Source organism: Montipora foliosa, chromosome 4 (assembly GCF_036669935.1).
Source record: "Montipora foliosa isolate CH-2021 chromosome 4, ASM3666993v2, whole genome shotgun sequence".
Classification (NCBI taxonomy): domain Eukaryota; kingdom Metazoa; phylum Cnidaria; class Anthozoa; order Scleractinia; family Acroporidae; genus Montipora; species Montipora foliosa.
In genome coordinates this window covers 46642757-46662742 of record NC_090872.1, presented here as the reverse complement: position 1 = coordinate 46662742, position 19986 = coordinate 46642757, and the positions used below count along the sequence as shown (strand labels likewise).

General features: G+C 38.5%; 2 protein-coding genes across 2 annotated transcripts in view; both read right to left on the bottom strand.

Moving 5' to 3' along the window:
* LOC138000871 (receptor-type tyrosine-protein phosphatase mu-like) overlaps positions 1-19986 on the bottom strand; it is a 98978-nt gene that overhangs the window by 66131 nt on the left and 12861 nt on the right. The gene's annotated exons all lie outside the window — the stretch shown is intronic.
* Positions 1771-19080, bottom strand: LOC137999294 (tyrosine kinase receptor Cad96Ca-like). The gene is made up of 9 exons (XM_068845129.1): positions 18891-19080; positions 17396-17512; positions 15610-15794; positions 14891-15010; positions 14714-14790; positions 7882-7922; positions 7385-7481; positions 5081-5177; positions 1771-3537 (listed from the first exon to the last, which is right to left on the bottom strand). Exons 1-9 carry the CDS (start codon positions 19054-19056, stop codon positions 3388-3390), a joined length of 1050 nt encoding a protein of 349 aa, XP_068701230.1. The 5' UTR covers positions 19057-19080; the 3' UTR covers positions 1771-3387.

The following is a 19986-nucleotide window of genomic DNA, read 5'->3' as shown; positions in this document are numbered from 1 at the left end:
TGTTCGATAGTTTGGCCAGGGCTTAAAGAACAGTCCAGTTTTGACCATGTCTAGAAAATGTGAGAAATTGCACCTTCGGTTTTGTTGGAAAGCCGTGTTGCCTCGAAACAAACTCAAGCTTTGCTTTCCAAAAATAAACTGCCCGTGTGAATTAACCCTTGAACCACTCAACAACAACTTGCCAACTGTGCGTCCTAAAGTTCTCGCAAAGTTCAAACTAAAACCTTGAAAAATATTCAGCGCTGAAAAGTTGTAAGATAAAATGTAGATTGACAAATAGAGAAACAAATAGTTGCACTTTGAGAAAACCATACATTTTCATATCTCGCGACTTGAGACATACAGTCAGTGGAATGTCATGAACCAGCCTGCGGGTCTCTTCCCAATCGCCGCGCGATATTGTCAGTCGATGAAACAACAAACACGACAACTCATTTCTTTCAAGTTTAATATTATGATACAACCAACTTAAAATGTAAGTATACACAACTTATTCGAGTTGGCTTAGTGTAGGTGAGTTAACTTCATGTGTAGGCGAATGAACCTCGAAGGTGTAGGCGAGTTATCTTCCAGTGTCTGACATTTGCAGACTGCAGACTGCAGACAAATAGCGCTGATAAACAGTATTTAAGTCTAAACACCCAAACGCTTAGCTTTCAATAATTGAAAGCTAACCGTTTTAAAACGGGTTCTTCGACTTAAATACTGTTTATCAGCGCTATTTGTCTGCAGTCTGCAAATGTCAGACACCGGTTATCTTCGGTGCTGGCGAGTTAACCTGTAGGCGAGTTAACTTGTGGGTGACGCGACCGGTTTCCAAACCAATTATAAAAATAAAACATTTAACTGCACAACGTTGCTTGTCTCGTCAATTTCACGTGCAACTACTACGGCCATGTATTTGTCTTTTTTCTGCTGGAATTTAATATCTTCTCCGGAAGAAAATTACTGATTTCAAGTTGGAAATAAAGTTAAGTTGGTACACAGTACTTGAAGGCTTTTAACCCCACAACAGAGAAAAAAGAGCACTTTTCCCCTATTTTTTCGCTCGCCGTTTTCCGAGCTATGCCCCATCTAACAGAACGCCTGGAAGAGACTAGGGATCCTCATCTAGCCCAGGCATTTACTCAATTGCCATGGAAACGCATGTGACGGAGATAAACGTATTTAATATATTCATTTAATGTCAAGATTGCACTGGCTGTGCTACTCACTGGAAAGAAATTGTTTTCAAAAGAAACGTATTATAGAATGGTTATCTCTAAAACAGGGAACGGGGAATGGGGAACGGGGAATCTCTAAAACGGAGAATCTCTAAAATAGGGAATCTCTAAAAGGGGGAATCTCTAAAATAAGGAATCTCTAAAAGGGGGAATCTCTAAAAGGGGGAATCTCTAAAATAGGGAATAGCTAAAAGGGGGAATCTCTAAAAGGGGGAATCTCTAAAATATGGAATCTCTAAAAGGGGGAATCTCTAAAATAGGGAATCTCTAAAAGGGGGAATTTCTAAAATTGGGAATCTCTAAAAGGGGGAATCTCTAAAATGGGGAATTTCTACTGGGGGGAATCTTTACAATCCGGATCGAAATCTCTAACAGCCAGCATTTCAGTGAGGATAACTGAAGCAGAACGAGCGCGTTTGCAATTCTTGTTATATTATATTTTGTTCGTTTTGCTTTTCCTGCTAGCTTGTTTCCTCATGTTGTGACTGTTTCGCCAGCACCAAGCGTAGGTCATCACAAACACATGAAAACATCACGAAGCTAAGATTTTATTCTAAACCATAAAGCTTTCCATTTTTCATGTATCGTACTTCACTTCCTTTGCCATTCATAACCTCATAACTTGGCTAAAAATTAAGGACGGTCTACAAACAAAAGAGCCAAATGCAACTTTATCTAAAATGGACGGTCTGAACGTCTGGACGCCTGCAAAAACCTTATATAGAGATCACTTTCAAAATGCAAAGGCTAAAATTGGCATTGTTTGATCTCTCCGCCCTAATGGCCTTGTCTAATAGCCGTTTCTGGTTGCAAGAAACGTCATGTTTTGCAAAAGAAAAAAAGTCAATGAAAACTTCCCTTTATCTTTGATGTTATTACCCTGCTACCCGAGGTATGGTTTCTCCGCTCTGATATAGATCGACAACGCTTTGGCGTAAACCGGAAACCACCTAAATGCTAAATATCTTTTCATTGTGTCTGGTGGGTTACTTTTAATGGCATAATTAAATAGACAAGTAATGAGAATATGAGGTTAGCGTTGGCTTTGTTATGTAAAAAAAGGCAACAGAACGTGTTAAGATAAGACTTGTCATTCCCCTTTTGTCCCCCTTTTTCATCTCAATGGCTTCAGGTCAACATGAATAACAATTTCAAGTTGCCGTTGGCGTTTGCCAGCAAAAGAAAAAAGCTGGACGCGCTTGATGGGCTCCCAAAATTTAGCTTCGTTACGTTGTCTTGCAGTGCCTAATAGACTCTTTTCGGAGTTTCCATAGACACCAGCACACTAGTTTTCCGAAAATGTAACGTTTCAGCCAAGGCTTAGATTTTATGCACATTAGGGCCATTTATTTCTTTTTTTCTGTATATATTTATGAGGGGCACTAGTTTTTCAGTGATTACTGTTGTGTGTTACCCTCTATAGAGAAAGTTGATTATTATTATTATTATTATTACAACATCTCTTTAGCGCCCCACATACGTGAATTAATGTAATCTTAAGCCCCTTGCCGTATGATTCCTCTCCTGAATATGTTTTGTTTCTTCCTCAATTAACAGGAAATTTTTGTACCACTTTTCGATGCCGCTATTGTAGTAGGATTGAAAAGCCAGCATCAATGATACCGAATATTCGGTGATGATCACACTGGATTTCAATTTAGCTCTCCGAAATAAAGTACTGCTAGTGCATTCAAAACCTTGCAAAACGTTATAATGCCTATGATCGCTAGCTAACGATTGTCAAACCTTGTCGGGTTTTTTTCTATTTTACTTTGCAAAGCAATTAATTATTGTAGCAGTTGTTGTTCTAATCAATATTCTAAACAATATTGACCGATGTAAAAGGGAAAAAGATATTGCTTTTTTCTGCATTAGCACAGATGTTGATAGTGATTGATACAAAACATGTCACATTAATTTCTCATTAAGTTAATCTGCATTAAAACTGAGACTGATAAATTCCGTGGTCTTTTGGAGTTTACGACATTAGAACAAAAGTGCGTCTGAGGGTTGTCTGTCTGATTCTCTACGCCTTTTTCCATCTACGTAAATATGAATTCGGGCTAACTTTTGGTTTTCACATTTTCTTTGATTCTTAAAACTGTTACTGAATTATAACTACTTCAGCTAACATGTACCAAAATTCAGTGATTGTGTTTCTTCATTATTTCACACTTGACCACTTTCTTCTTGAGGTATTTGCATTTGTGGCCCCACAAACTGCTCTTTCATCATCTTTAGCTTCTGCACCCACGTCCTCAACTCTTGAGTATTTTGCTCCATCGTACTTTGATTCGTCCACCAACGAGAGGTACTGCAACATATAGAAATAATAAAGGTTTCCTCTCATGCAATTAGTTGTTACATCTTTTTCTTTAATTTTTTTGCTTGAAATAAAGTGTAATCGACAAAACTGAAATTCATTGTAGAAACGCCTTTATTCCTATCACCCACACCAAAGTAACCTAAAACTCCGACAGTAAAACACTTCAAAATTCACGCGTTTCTCGTAAAGAGTTAAACACAGATATTTAAAGAGGAAAATGATGACATGGATAGAATATTGGATCTAGTTGTCTATTTAACAAATTGATGTCAGTTTTTGATGCGTCTGTCCTGTTATTGATCATGAATTGCGTCATAACATTGTCAAAGTAGCTGTGGATCCACGAGGCGACAGCCGAGTGGACCCGCAGACTACTTTGACAATGTTATGACGAAATTCATTGTCAATAACAGGACAGACGCATGAAAAACTGACATTAATTTGTTTTTGACAATAACAAAAAGGCAGAGGGCTCAAAATTAAGTCAAAAGACTAGAAGAAAGCGAGACAAAAATGTCAGAAACTTCAATCTGACGCGAGCAATATCGCGTCATTATCGCATAAATTATAAATTTTTGTGTCTGTCCACTTCTCGAAAATAAAAATTAGCCAGTGAGCGCGCGAGAATTTTTGCAGTCATTGTAAAAATAGGTTTCGAACGTTCTACTGTGAATAGGTAAAAAAAAAAAAAACATTTAACGCCATTTGGAATGAATACAATTTGTAGAATTTTGAAGACGTGTCGGAGTGGGTAGCCCTAAAGAAATGGTAGCATTTTCATTTGAATTTTACTTTATGAAGCACTCAACCCATTTGTTACACCATTTCACATGTGCAGCAACAACTTCCAAATAAGGCAACTTCATTTCTCAGTTGAAATTCTAGCTTCAGCAAATGCACTGATATCCCCGAGTTTCCCTTCTTCCCGTTCATAAAAAAAATAAAAAATAAATAAATAAAAAATAAAAACAAGTTTTGTCATTCAGGAAAAAATCCATCCATCGTTCCCTTTATTTATTATCTCATAAAATTGGACAATCATTAAAACAAAATGGATTTTATTGCCCAGAGGAAATAAATGAATTTATGCGGAGTGTGACATGCTCAGTTAGTTATTTCCCGCGATGCAGTTGGGGCATTCCTGCCATTTGGGAATTTCTCTAGATCTTATCCAGTGCAGAAGCTAGGCGTAGGGCCTCTTTAACTCTGAATTCAAGAGAGTCAAGATCATTTTCTCCTCCCTCCCCTCCCTTTTTTTAGTTTCTTGTGGATGGCGGGTGTGCCCTCACCTTACCTTTGCTGGGATCATATCTTCTATATTTGGGTATTTCTTAGGTTACCATGCTGATTTTAATTGAATAGCCTAGCCCAACAGGCCTTGGCAAAAATATCCCAAAAATATGTGGTATTATTATCTGTGTCTCAAGAAACAGAGCTCGCCCAAAGCAACGCCTTGCCAACAATATCAGTCTTTATGCATGGAGCATGAAGCATAAAAAAGTTAGCACCTTGAAAACGTCTTGTTACTGACCTTTCCTTCGATGAACGAGCGCAACCTCTTGGAAATATTTACGAAATCAGGGCGGAGTATGGGGATCTCTTGCCAGCACATCTCCATCAAGTTATACCTAATGATAAAAAAATAAAACTAATAGTCTAACTTAACCAAAATAATTGAATTCAATTGTTACCTAAATTTTTCATTAGAACGATGGATGATCAAAATGGTATTCGCTCCAGACGCCCATGACGAGGAGCCTATATCTCCAGCAATTCGTCCTTCAACCCTTTTGCAAGAACATTTATGTTTGCATCGTTTTTTCTGCAAAATGCATCGCTTCTACGTTTAAGGACTTTCGATATATTTTGATAGATAAAATGTCATTCCTCTTGATCGATCGGACATTCTGATGTTGATTTCGAAACTTATTGAAAGGTAGAGCTCTCCGGTAAAGTATAGCATTAAACACTAAAATGACAGACAGAAGTGTCTCGTTATCCCAGACTTGACATAAGGGATGGTTAGTGCATATACAGATAAAAGAGGTTCTTGAAATAGAATTTATCTGTGACTTGTTTCTTTGAGAAAATATATATGGTATTTGTTGTGAATAATCACTCAATCTTAAAGTAAAAAGTGGAAATTATAAGACGTACGCGTTCTGCTATTGCCAACATCTTCCAACATTTCACAAAAGTGTTTTTATTCATTTATTTATTTTAAAAAAATGCAAGTTAAATTGTAAATAGAAAAGAAGAAAACAATGTTTGAAAAAAACAAAACAAAAAAAAAACACGTCACTAAATTTGCATTTTGGTGCGAAGACATTGGAGGACCTGTAGAAAAGAAAGCACTTTGTAAGGTACTACTTTTGCTCTGCTTTGTGTTGTACGAGGCCAAAAATACTTTTGAATCAAGATAGAAATTTTCCAGAAATTTGAAATAATTTGGGAAAAAAAAAGGAAGGCGACACCAAACCGTTGTGGCCAACACATCACGAATGCGCACAACCATTTCACCATTAACGGTCACATTAAGGAATCGTTGTGTCACAATAAGTGAAAAAGAACAACGAAAAAAAGGTGACACACGCTAACACCAACCCGGTGTGGCCAACACATCACGCATGCGCATAACCATTTCACCCGGACAATTAGCAGCCATGGACAGCTGTTTTGGCATTGCTGGGCCTCATCAGCATGGCGTAGCTAACATACCAGGTGTTGGCCACACCGGGTTGGTGTTAGCGTCTGTCACCTTGCTTTCTTTGTTTTTTTTTTTTCACTTAGAATAAATAAATTTTTTTGGTTACTAAAAAAATAATAAACATTTATTCCATGAGCGTACGTTCGATATGAGATGGTAAATAGCCAACGAGATGGGAAGCGCCGAGTCGGCTTTAACCAGTCTCGTATCCAACAAACATCATTAAATTCTGAACGATTGGAGACTTGCAAAATAAGGCCAATCAGTTTCCAGATTGGCAACACGTGACACAATCAGTTTCCACATTAGGTCATGAGGGGCGGATCTAGAGGAGGGGTGCAGGGGGTGCCCCTCCCCCCCTCCGAGATGACCTGCGGCTTTCTAAAATAAGTAGTATTTTGCAAAAAAGACACCCGTCAGTTTAATCATTTCTTACTGGCGCATCCCCTTCTAAGAAAATTCCTCTATTCGCCCCTGCATACGTTTTATGAGTTGATAACCGAGATTGAATGCACTAATCAGAAAGCTAGCAACGAAATATCCAAGGTTGAAAATTTAACAGTACTTTATATTTCCTTAATACAGGCAGGCAGAGAGTAACTCATTGTGAAACAGTCGTTATTCTGCGTGACCAATTTTTTTTATTGAGAGTATGGATGGGGTTAACTGATAGTTGACATTCTGCCAAACCTTTAACTGTTTGCTGAGAAATGATATGTTTCTTAACTGATAGCTGAGAATTGATGATGTGTTTTTAACTGTTAGCTGAGATATGGCCAAAAATTGAGCTGACAGCTGAGAAATAGGCGAAACTTGAGATGATAGCTGAGATTCCAGCAACCCCATCCTGACCCTATTTATTATGTAGTTGCTAGTAAGTGTCCAACCACATCTTGGAGTATTTTTATTTGTCCACAATCATTTGTTCACTTCTTTGCTATGAAGTTTGCACTGAATTTGTTCCTTCTAATAAGACATATTGGCTGGAGTGCGCTATCATAAAAAAATATATATATACATATTATAATAATAATAATAATAATAATAATAATAATAATAATAATGATAATAAACAATACATCTTGGGTTTACAAAAGCCGAGTTGCGTTTTCTTAAAATGTGGCTCACAGGTTCTTGGCGATGTGTGGGGGCTTCGGCATGCGATATCCTCTTTTCAACTCCACTACTGTCTTGGCCTCAGACCAATCAGGGTATGGAATGCCTCCTATTGATTGTCAAATGTTTTATTACGGTTTTTGTTGCAATGAAATACGATTTAGGGCTTTAATGGAAGATGGCGCCTGAAGGTGAACACAGACGATTCACAGTACTAATCACATAAACAAACAAAAACGTGAGAAATAACCAGTAACTCGTTAAAAAGCAAAGTGATTAAGAAAAAAAAAAGTAAGTTCAGTAGCTAGGAAAATTTCCATATAAATTCACCTTAAATAATAACAATTTTAGGTACCGAGGGTTTAGAACTAACAAAAACCAACCAACAAACACAAACACAAAACCAAAAATACCGCGGTTAGCCAGGGAAGATAACAATCGCACTCACACAACATTGTGATATCCCTCTTAAGACCTTTTAGCTTAAAATAAATTTCATGGGTACCCACCAATTGTAAATATCTCATAGAGAACGACTCCAAAGGACCACCTGCAAGACAGAAACACAAACACACGCTTTATTTAGGACTGGAGTGCATGGATGCATGGTGCAAGTTTAAGTTCAAGTTTATTAACTTCTTATTTTACTATTACAATGGTAAAGGCTACACTATCCCACAAATAGCATATGCTAATCTAGGCGGGGATGGCGCAGTGGTGACAGTACTCGCCTCCCACCAGTGTGGCCCGGGTTCGATTCCCAGACTCGGCGTCATGTGTGGGTTGAGTTCGTTGGTTCTCTACTATGCACCGAGAGGTTTTTCTCCTGATATTGCGGTTTTCCCCGGCTCTCCTCAAAAACCAACATTTGACTTGATTTGCGTTGATTGTTGATTTCAGTTTACAGTGTCCCCAATTTGTGCTCCAGCCCTAGGAAGACTAGACACTTAAATAAAGTTCCTTTCCTTTTGTTCCCTTTACTCAAATATAGTATCAATCGAATTGAGTTTGCATGCAGAGACCAATGCGACTAAAATTCACGTTTATGTACCTTAAACTAACCAAAAGGGGTTGAAAAAAAAAACTTTCCTCTTAGGCGCTAACATTATTGCTTTTCCTGACCTGATACAATTATGTCTTGGGCACTAAATACTTCAAAATTTTGGAAATTTAATCGTAAGTAGACACTCCAAGAAGCGTACACTGGGTTGCCTGTGGTACGTGTCACCCAAAAACAGAAGGCACTGAATAGGGGGGTATTGAACTGCAACTAGACACTCCATGAACTGTAACTAGACATTCCATGAAGCGTACACTGGGTTGCCTGTGGTACGTGTCACCCAAAAACAGAAGGCTCTGAATTGGGGGGTATTGAACTGCAGCGTTCCAGTTAATTTTTATAAGTGGGGGTCATTAAGACCATTTGAGGGTTCAACCAGTGGTCGTGCCAGAAGAGACCCTTTGGCTCACACGTTTAATGATTTTGTAATGCCCTGTCCAATTTTGAGGTCTTTTAGTTTTTTAAGCTTTGGTTATAAATTAAAACTAAAGATAACAAAACACACTCTCAAGTAAAATTCACTCGTTTCTCCTTTAAATAAATAGTCTGCAAAAAAATTAACTGCAAATTGCTCTGACGGACGTTTTCCTGCATGTCATGCATGTCTTGCAGTTGCGCTAGGCAAACATTTACTGCACACACTAAGGAAGTACTGACGATGTTGTTTCCGCTTCACAATTCCTCTTCTTTTCTGTCTAATCTGATGCCAGGTCAAAACAATTTTTGGCTTTACGTTTGCATCAAAAAGTACTGTAAAAGCCGGGAGTTAACAGTAAAAGACAAGCCAAAAGACAGATGAAGAAAAAAATACCAGTCTTTATATACAACTTTGAATCGAATTGTCATCGAAATATTAATGACAATCGATCGTAAATACACGACAATTTCTACAGTCTCTGACTTTTATGAATCAAAGGAAAGGTCATGATGTTCTGTCAAAAGGAAGAAATTGATCACGTGCTAGGCAACCATAAAGGTGCACATGATCGCTTTGTGTCAACTGAATGAATAACGGGAAAGATTGTTTTAAAATCATTCGTCGTTTTCATAGCAAAAGAACGTACTTTTTAGCCAAGAAACTTCCGTCTTTGGTTTTTTTATTTTGTTGTAATATTTAACTGAATATTTACACTTCATCTGTCGGGTCAGGAAGCTTTTTTTGTCGAGTTCCTGAGAAACGTATCTATTTTGACTTCAGGGTGAACTATTTAAACAATCATGAGGTTGAGCGGCCTTGTAATTGAAAATCTACATATCAATGAGGAACAAAAACAAACTTGCGAATTATTGCAAATCGCAACGCTGACAAGCACAAAAGCATAAGAAATGGGTCATAAACATGCAGTTTTTTACTATCTAAATTTTTTGGGCTAGAGTAAAGCGATATATTGTTGAAATATCCTTCGTGATAAAGGAGTTATGTCACGCAAATGATGTAATTTCACGACACTCAAAAAGCGCAAAAAGCATGAGTTAAATGTAAACGATCTTCGCACTAGTAGGTCGTAGCAATAAATTGGATTAACCAGGAAGTTAAAGAAATATTGTTGGCTTCCCAAATAAACTTTATTTTACACTAGAAGGACAAAACAGATACTTTTCTGAGGTTAAAACTTGGCTACCTATTAGAGGCTGTCTCCGTAACAGCGGTCCGGTCGATCTGGTTTGAAAAACAGATTTCGCTCATTTCTTGTGTGTTGTAAGACCTTCATTTGCTTAAACTAAAACCACAATCCGCTTGATCGGATCTTTTAAATTATTGGAGTTTTGAGGGATTTTTGGTTCACCCGCTCGAACGTTCCTGCCACCCTATATCGAGGCTTTAATTTGACCCAACATTGAAGATCAATTTATTACGAACTAACGAAGCCTGTACAAAACAAAAACGATGGCCACTTACTTCATGTCTTTTGAATACACAAAGGTGACTTTCATTAACATTGAGATTGAATGAAGCTACTAGCCACCCCTGTCATAGATGCTCATCAGACACGCGAACACCGATCAACTTCAAACTCTATTTATGAAGAACTCAGACGGCCTTTTTCAATCAAACCAACGCAGCTGGAAAGTAAGTATCATACATAATGTCATTTCAGAGAGAAACCTTGCGGCCCGTCCTTGATGGAATACTTATAGCTTTCTAAACTTGCCTAATTTCGGCGATCTCCAAGTTTTGGCTGCACATTAAAAGACACGTTAACAGGGAGCGTTGCACCAACCTCGCACGCAGATAGACCTAAAATAACCATAAATAAACGAAAAAGACATTTAAATGCATTACAGGTCAATTGAAGCCGCAATAAACCCTCTTTTAACGGCTTCAGCTTGGCTTACCTGCAACAGATAAATGCTGCAGTGTTCGAATTTCGCTCCATGATTTTACAAAAAAAGGACGATCTCTGCTGCCCAAGCACTGGATCCCCGAAGGTGCAAATCAGGTTTAGGTATCTAAGTTGCTTTTTGTCTGCTATTATCATTCTTAGATCGACGTTTTTCCTCCGAACTAAACGGTGAACATCACTGCATATTTACCGTTTGGGACAACCGCTGACCAAACTCAATAATAGCACTTGTGAGGTACTGAGGAAAGGAGGGTGTCCGTGAGGATTTTGAATTTTATTGCAATAAGAGTTGTCAAATTTAGAATTCCTCCACGCTAAACCTGCACACAATTGCAAAACATCTCGTAAGTGACAAACCCAGGAGCCCATAACTCAGCTAATGGGAAATGTAATGCCACGCATTTAGAGGTTATTATGGTTCATGATTTTAGCTTTACCTTAAAGGCAACCTCGGATTTCTAGAGTATTTTAAAATCTATTTTTCTTCTCAGTAATACGTTCGGGAGCCGGATTTAATTTTTACTGTCATTTTAGTCTAGAAAGTAGGACTGTTTAGAATGCCTTTATTGTTTTTTTCAGCAACCAATAAAGGACCGCTTGGTCTAAATGCATACCAAATAGTACGGATTTATTACGTACTCTTTCTGTATTTTACTGACAGTCTACATTTGCTTTAGTTTATTGGTTGTTACTGAGGGAATTATCATGGATAGGCTTTTACCAAAAAAATAATAACTGTAAGAGCATTCGAAGAACCCGTTTCACTGTGTTGTACATTGACTACACTTTCTTTGCCATAGGTTTCAATCTTAGGAAAGTAACAGAATTTATGAATCTTCATACGTAGAACGGTTTTGGAACGATTCTGTTGCCACATGATGTCGAAGATACGCCAATTTGAGTCTGAGGCACCATGTTGGAAGTTAGGGAGTCGCCAAATATGTACCAATAACGTCAGCAAAGAAACGACATTTTATTTAAAAATTCGTAAACGAAGACAAAAAAGCTGAGATAAGTTGAAACATGAAAGAAACGAGGAAAAAACTACCAAAATAGAAAAAAATAAAAAGTGGTTCCCGTGAAAATGTCAACCATATATAAACAATATTTGACACATCAAAATCCTATGGAAATTTTAGGAAATGTCACAAAATTTGCTGATCGTTTGCTCAACCGCTTCAGAGTTATGAATGCTAGAAGTCAGCATCCTTCCCATTCCCCCCTAAGAACCATTCGGTAGGGGAATTTTGGGGCTTGCCAAAGCCTCCGAGAGATTGGCCCACGCCTATACGGTAAAAGCAGTGCTACACAACTCCTGGTACAGCATATAAAAATAAACCTTTACTTTTGTTATCACAGAATCGTCAACTTAATTTTAGCGAATACCACAATCGTCTTTTGTGCCAGAGGGAACGGGCCAGGCCCATAGGTAGGATATTGTTGAGTGGGTGCGTGTTAGCGCTGATGACGGGAAAGTTTAGTGGGTCGCAAGTCGAGGTGCTCTTACGAGATGTTTTGCAATTGTGTGCAGGTTTAGCGTGGAGGAATTCTAAATTTGACAACTTTTATTGAAATGAAACCGACACACTCCTCCCCATCCAGCTGTCAACTTTACCTCACAAGTGCTATAATTGAATTTGGTCAGCGGTTGTCCAACAAAGTAAATATGGCTGCAATCTTCAGTGATGTTCACCGTTTTGCCGAGGAAAGACTTCGATGCAAAAATGATAATGGCAGAGAAAAGGCAACTTAGATACCTAAACTTGATTTGCACCTTCAGGGATCCAGTGCTTGGGGAGCAGAGATCGTCCTTTTTTTTGTAAAATCATGGAGCGAAATTCGAACACTGAAGCATTTATCTGTTGCAGGTACGCCAAAGCTGAAGCCGTTTGTATTCAAAAGACATGAAGTAACTGGCCATCGTTTTTGTTTTGTACAGGCTTCGTTAGTTCGTGATAAATTGATCTTCAATGTTGGGTCAAATTGAAGCCTCGATATAGGGCGGCAGAAGCGTTCGAGCGGGTGAACCAAAAATCCCTCAAAACTCCAATAATTTAAAAGATCCGATCTAGTGGACTGTGGTTTTAAGGTCTTGCAACACACAAGAAATAAGTGAAATCCATTTTTCAAACCAGATCGACTGGACCGCTTTTACAGAGGCAGCCTCTTAATCATTTGTCAGAGAGATAAAAATCCTGTCTCCTTGCGTATCACATTTCAACGCACGCATGCAAATTTGTTAAGCTCGAATATTAAATTCATAAAGGCCACCTTTTCCAGCAAACAATTTATTGAAACAAAAAACATATTTTCTTTTAGAGGCAAAAAATCCTTGCTATTTCATTCCGTGCGTGAAGACAAGAAACCCAATCGTATCAAATTACCATACGCAACCAGGAGCCCATCAGTAGGAGCCTCCATGTCCCACTTTGTTTGTACGAAGTAGTGTTTTTACCTGACCTATCTATTTTTAGAACCACTTTCGCGCCATTCATTGTCATGGTGAATGTCAATAACAATTCAGTAGCCAATCAGCGCTAAGGTCTCTCTAATGCTGCAAACTCAGCAGAAAAACATGGTGGACCGAAGTGGTCAAGAAAGCGAATCTCAACTATCAAATAGCTTTGACTGTTCAGTTTCAGAATCTATAGGATGAAAAACTAGTTCAAGTTTTGAGAGCAAGGAAGATAGTGGTAGCTCTGTTACAGAAAGGGAAGAAAGTGACGAGCCGGTTGCAAGTACTTCAGGCAAGCGAAAATCGCAACCATCGGCATCACAGAATCATGCGGACCACTTAAGGAATACATTTAATTATCGCGGCAAATTCACGAACGTTATTTCTAAAAATAGACGGGTCACGAAAAACGCTACCTCACCTAGGGCTCCTACTGATGGGCTCCTGACGCAACAAAATAAATTTCAGGATCAAACCCTTTCCTGAAGAACCTTCTCCTTGAATAATCAAGCACAAAATAGACGAAAAGCTTTCTTTCAAATAATTCTTTGCTGTCACATTTCCAATTATGTTTTTACCTGAAGACTGTGCAGAGTTGAGTACAAATAAATGCAAATAGGCAGGCAACAGAGATTACAGATCCACTTAAGGTGTTCGATTCCTTCTCTGTCTTTGTTGAACTCATAAGTTACCAGAGAATTTTCCATTTGGTTTCAGTGTTGTACATAACATCACGCTTGGTAAAATATCAGACATTCAGCTCACTTTGATTACGGCTCGACGACAGAGCTACCACTATCTTCCTCACCCTCATAGCTTGAACTAGTTTCTGATCCTGTAGATTCTGAAACTCAAAAGTCAGAGCTATTCGATAGTTGAGATTCCCTTTCTTCACCACTTCGGTCCGTCATGTTTTTCTGCTGAGTTTGCAGCATTAGCGCTCATTAGACCTCAGCGCTGGTTGGCTACTGAATTGTTATTGACGTTTACCACGACAACGAATGGCGCGAAAGTGGTTCTAAAAATAGATAGGCCAGAAAAAACGCTACTTCATAGAAACAAAGTGGAAGATGGAGGCTCCTACTGATGGGCTCCTGTCCAGATATTTATTTTTAACCGCCTGGCTCGTTTATCCAATTGACGTTCCATTCTTGAGCTCCATAAAGGTATATTTTGTTTAAAGACCCACCAAAACGCCATTTGCGTTTCAATGACTTCGACGCCATTGCAGGTTAGTTAAATATTCTCCTGTGTCCACCAGCCAAAATCTACGCATTTCCACTACCCCCTCAGACCTAAGAAAATACACACAGAAGACTCTATGCACAAAGACACCACCTAGCAGGGGAGTGGCGGGGAAGTCTTTTACCGACACGGAAAAAAAAAGGAAAAAAAAACCAAAACAAAACAAAGAAAACAAAGAAATTCCACCCATTTCTGACTGGGATTGCCATACTGACAACCCAGTAAAAAGCACATACACATCACTTTTGCTTGACAGATTTGCAGCATCTCCAAAGAGTATCTCAGGTGCCGTCCACTTTACTGGTATACAGCCCTAGGGAGAAAACAGCATTCCATTTTCATGTTAAAAACAGAACGTCAAAGAGGTATACAGGGAACAATGTGAAAGGGAAGCCATCAATAATGTCACCCACCTTTTTGGCATTTCCATGTCCATATTTAAAGTTCTGGTAAGATAACCCAAAATCAGTGATCTTGCACACACGGTTTTTATCAAGAAGTACATTTCGTGCTGCAAGATCACGGTGAATAATCTACAAAAAGCAAATAATCAACGTTAGTCTTATTCGCGTACAGGATATTTTCTGTAATCCCACCTGAAGTGAAGAGGTGCGATTTGCATTTCCTTGGCAACAAGAGGACTGCAAACGGGTCCAAAGTTACAGCTTACTCAAAATGACTCAGAGGAAGTTGATGAATTTCAACGTTTATAAGCATTAATGGGTATTAACTAAAATGATTAGAAAACAACGGGATCTGATCGAGCCATAGCCAATGTTCCCCGATTTTAAAAAGATGACTGTTGTATTATCATGACGACCACGGCGGCAGCAGGCAATACTATGTAATATCAAGGCATGGATTGGTGCATGGTCCTCCAGCGTTATCTCAATATAGAAAACCTAGTATTTAAAGGGCCCACTAGTAAGTGTTACCTACAGCAATCCATTTCTTTTCGATTTACGAATATCATAACAAAATGATCACACATCTTCGCCTACATAATGTCAAACACTATAGGCAGTAAGCATGTTGCATGATGCATTTTGTAGATACAATCTTAATCTGTGAAAGATTAGAATAAGCAACAATAATACCATATCTTACTACATGCTTGTTTTGTGTCACATACCCCTCTGGATGCTAGGAAAACCATTCCAGTGGCAATCTGATTTGAAAATGACATTAGGTCATACGTCCCCAGTTGCGCTACTTGTAGTTTGCCGCGATAATATTTGTCGAAAATTCCACGGCTTTTTCTCAGGTACCCCAGCAGATCTCCACGGGGTAAGTACTCCATGATCAAAATTGGGTGTACTGTGAAGGTTACACAGAGTTTGGACAACGTTTATAATGCTGCATTCTAACTGTTGACTTCTTGGAAAGGTGGATATGGGCTCTACCATTATTACTTTTAGGCGCTTTTAAGAAGTAAACAAGTAAAGCCGTATTTGCGTGGCGTTCCACTGTGTTGGAAGATCACAGTTTGCCCAACCCCCTTTGTCAGCATCGCATTTAAGCGGCTCACCTTGAATGAGTATAGAGGGTGAGAATGAAGAAAATGGCGAATATCTACACATTCCCCAAGTTAAAGGTCATGTTACCCAAAAATGATTATAACATTAATCAATGTTACTCATAATTTCCACATATTTGATTTCTCAGTATGATGGAAAGAACTGTGAGAAGAACTTCTATAATGATTCTAAAAAAATACTAAGGGCCAGATTTTTAATATGACAAAACTTACAAAGCGAACTATAGTGAGTAAGAGATGATTAAAAATTGTAATATATTTTTAGATGTAAAATATAAAATTCTCATGCAAAATGTACACTTCCTTTTAATTATTTCTCTCTCCTGGTGGTCTTCCATATAATAATAATAATAATAATAATAATAATAATAATAATAATAATAATAATAATAATTTTAATAATAATAAAAATAAATTCTTTATTTTTCAAATTATCAGTAAAAATACACACTGAAAAAACCAAATAAAGAACTTTAAAACAAGTATTACGCTTATAGAGATACAAATACTAATACTAATTCTAATAATAGCAATAATAGTTATTTAAAAAAAATTCTCGTTTCCCATAAACATGTGTATTAATATTAAAAAAAATGAAACAACTCTTAGTATTATAGATTTGATAAAATGAAGGAAAGAAAAATTATAAATCAATATTATAGAATGTTAAGACGCTCTTTGCCATAAACTCAGTGTCAGAGGATAACGCTATTCACAGAAGAACAAAAACTATCTACATGCGACCGAGACTTCTAGTTCTAGATCAGTCTCCTGTATATTTGGGGTAATAATAAGAATCATCATCATCATCATCATCATCATCATCATCATCATAATAATAATAATAATAATAATAATAATAATAATAATAATAATACGCAAAAAAACAAAGCCTCCAATACTTTCTTGTATAAAGAGGTTCTAACTGGGTTCTCTTTAGAAGTGTGAAATCAGCCACAGGACCGTTTTATATAGCCAACCATTTGCATTTTTATTAAATTTATCAGCTTCAAGGGTTTGCATCTCAGATTGCAAAACAAAGGTAATATCTTTTGTTATTTGATGTCATTGCTTTGATGATTTATTCTTTTACAAAATTGTTCTGTTTTTCTGTTTCTTGACCTTCTGCTATGCAGTTGTTGGAAGTGAACTAGACGTTAAGAGGGATCAAATTGTTTTTGGGAAATGTCGTGAAAACGGCCATTATCTCACTCCTCGTGTAACTCGGCAAAATGGGCTAGAATTACCCGAATAATTTGCTTCAATAAACAAGTTTAGCCCTACATGTCATCGGTCGATAAGGTTTTCACGAGCGGGATTTTACTATAGGTGCAAATTTTTCACAGCTGTTTCTATTTAGCAGTTAGAATAAGATCCTTACTTTGGGTGGTGACACAGCCAATGAATTGAACAATATTCGGCTGGGGGCTGTCTCCAATTACTTTGCCCAACCCAATTTCTCTCATCAGAGCAGTTTTTCCTTCCTGTCCAGATGTGGCTACAATAAATGACACCAGGGTACAATAAGATTGGTCACATGACTAGTTGGGGTGTTTCATGGATTTCTACCTCCTTGGTCATGAACTATTATGAACACGGTTGTTTTCCTCAGGCATGTTTTTGTCTCATTTTCTTTACGTCATGAGGCATTGTGAAAAATGGATTGACAGATTTGCCGGATACAAGGCTGGTATCAACGGAAGGCGATGGTGCGTTTCTTACCCTCCCTCCATTTGACAGCGCTCCACTTTACAGGTAATTAGAGCTCGCCAACCATTTGGGGGTATTTAAGTATCTTATATCGTATTTGATATATTTCGCTAAGGATTGGCGATTTTAAACTGCAATTTAGCAGTGGAAAATAGCCTCTATAAATGATTTTTACAATGAACTTTATCGCTTAATGTGCAACGGGGGTAAAAATCTGGTGTATTTGAGGCGAGACGTCGCCATGGAAGCTTAAAATAAAAGTTAAAGAACAAAATATCTTTACACACTTGTATTGAATACGAATCAAAAAGGAAAAAAGGATTAGGAAATCCATTAGGAGAAGGCGATCTATTTTGGTAGTCTCCGCATTCGTCTCGAGGTTAAGATAAAGGTGGATAGCTTGAGAAAGTTTTGATTGAATATTGATGATTTTTGCTGCACTCTTTCATAAAAGATAGTTATGATAATTTTTTCTTTCCCTTTCGACGTAGTTTATCGTGCATGTTGAACGAGGTTTTGTAAGCGTCTACGTGACAGGTACTTCATTAAAGCATAATATCGCAGTGGAAACCATAAACTAACAAAATGGATGATGGAACTGTGTAACGTGAAGTGCTAGATGTCTATCCCATATGAACCATGTGAGCGTTAGCCCTACTGATGGAACTGGGCCCACACAAGGATGAAAAAAAACTCTGACCAGGGTGGGAATTGAACCCACGACCTTCGGGTTAGATCTCCGCCGCTCTACCGACTGAGCTACAAGGTCAGACGGGAGCAGGCCGTGGGAACTGAAGATGTTACAGTCACGGCAATGAACATGTACAGGTACAAGGAAAGGTTACGTTTGTATTATACAAACGTTGGTCGTGTAGCACTTATATTTTTAAACAGAGTTAACTGAATGGAGTGTATTGTAACGTGAAGTGCTAGATTTATATCCCATATGAACCATGTGAGCGTTAGCCCTACTGATGGAACTGGGCCCACACAAGGACAGAGAAAAACTCTGACCAGGGTGGGAATTGAACCGACGACCTTCGGGTTAGATCTCCGCCGCTCTACCGACTGAGCTATAAGGTCAGACGGGAGCAGGCCGTGGGAACTGAAGATGTTAAAGCCACGTAACCTTTCCTTATCAATTAACAAAGCCGAATCGTACTTACGAGAAAAGCACTTTGCTGCAACAAAACGTATGCCTCGTTTCCCATTTCCACGACTCAAAGTTGCTCGCCAAACTGTTCCAAATGCTCCGGAACCAATGACCTCCTCAAGAGAAATTTGGCCAAGTGGTACTTCCCATTTGTTCACTTCAACATGCAACAAGTCCATTTCCAGTTCTTCCTCGGCACCACCTGATCTTTAATCCAGAAATGTTGAGTGTTAGTTCTCTCATTTTCCAATGGTGGGTTGGTTGCCGCTCGCCAAAGCCGTTTTTCATTTTGTCACAGGATGTTTCCAAAAGCGTAATTGGTTTGCTTATTTGATGCTGGAACACTCCCACAAATGATGCCAATATTGTAGTTCGAATGGCAGAAACCACTAAGTGGTAAGCAAGAGAAATGTCTAGCCCTTGCGATGCGTTTAATTTCAGTTAATTTTTAGATGTTACGAAAACGGGAGTCTGTTCCCCAAGACGTTTGCAAAGTCAAAAGAATTCGAAATGACGTTCAGAGTTGCAGAAGCAAGGAGGTTGGTATATGATGCCCCAAAAGCCAGAGTGGGAAACCAAAAGCCATAATTAATATCCCCAGCTGCCATTTTACAACGCCAGATGAGTTCATATTATGTATACTTAACAATCGCACACTTCTTGGGAAAGACTTTTGATCTTAAAATAAATTTTGCGAAATTCACGTATCCCGGCCAACTCCCCTACACCTTCTCTCTCCTTCATTTTGTCTTGCTGCAAGGGAGGATGAGGGGACGAAACACCTCCACTATATATGGGCCTCTTCCAATGATTTTCTTTTCAATCTCAATTTAGCCTGCGGTCATGATGCGCGGCTATTTGGAAGAATACACCCGATTGGTTGTCATTGGCTGTGCGACCATGGACACGAGACCAACAACATTCAGAGCGTGGGGCGAAGCTAAAGATAGATGGGGCATGGAGATGTGTTCTCTACGCTCATCCTCCCTTGCTTGTGGCTAGTTAGACTTGCCTGAAGTCGACCTCACGAGAATCCCAGGAGTAAATGTTGTGGGGAGCGAAGCGTGATTTTTCGTACGCGAAGCGGATGAGCGAGCGACGAAGTCGCG

What these genes read in the sequence shown, in the direction of transcription:
- LOC137999294 (XM_068845129.1), bottom strand. Translation starts at nt 19,056, where the DNA reads ATGGACTTGTTGCATGTTGAAGTGAACAAATGGGAAGTACCACTTGGC. An exon ending in CTGTCAAGCAAAAGTGATGT is followed by an intron (nt 7,923 to 14,713) that starts GTATGTGCTTTT and finishes TCTGTCTTGCAG; the next exon opens with GTGGTCCTTTGGAGTCGTTC. An exon ending in GCTCGTTCATCGAAGGAAAG is followed by an intron (nt 3,538 to 5,080) that starts GTCAGTAACAAG and finishes TATATGTTGCAG; the next exon opens with TACCTCTCGTTGGTGGACGA.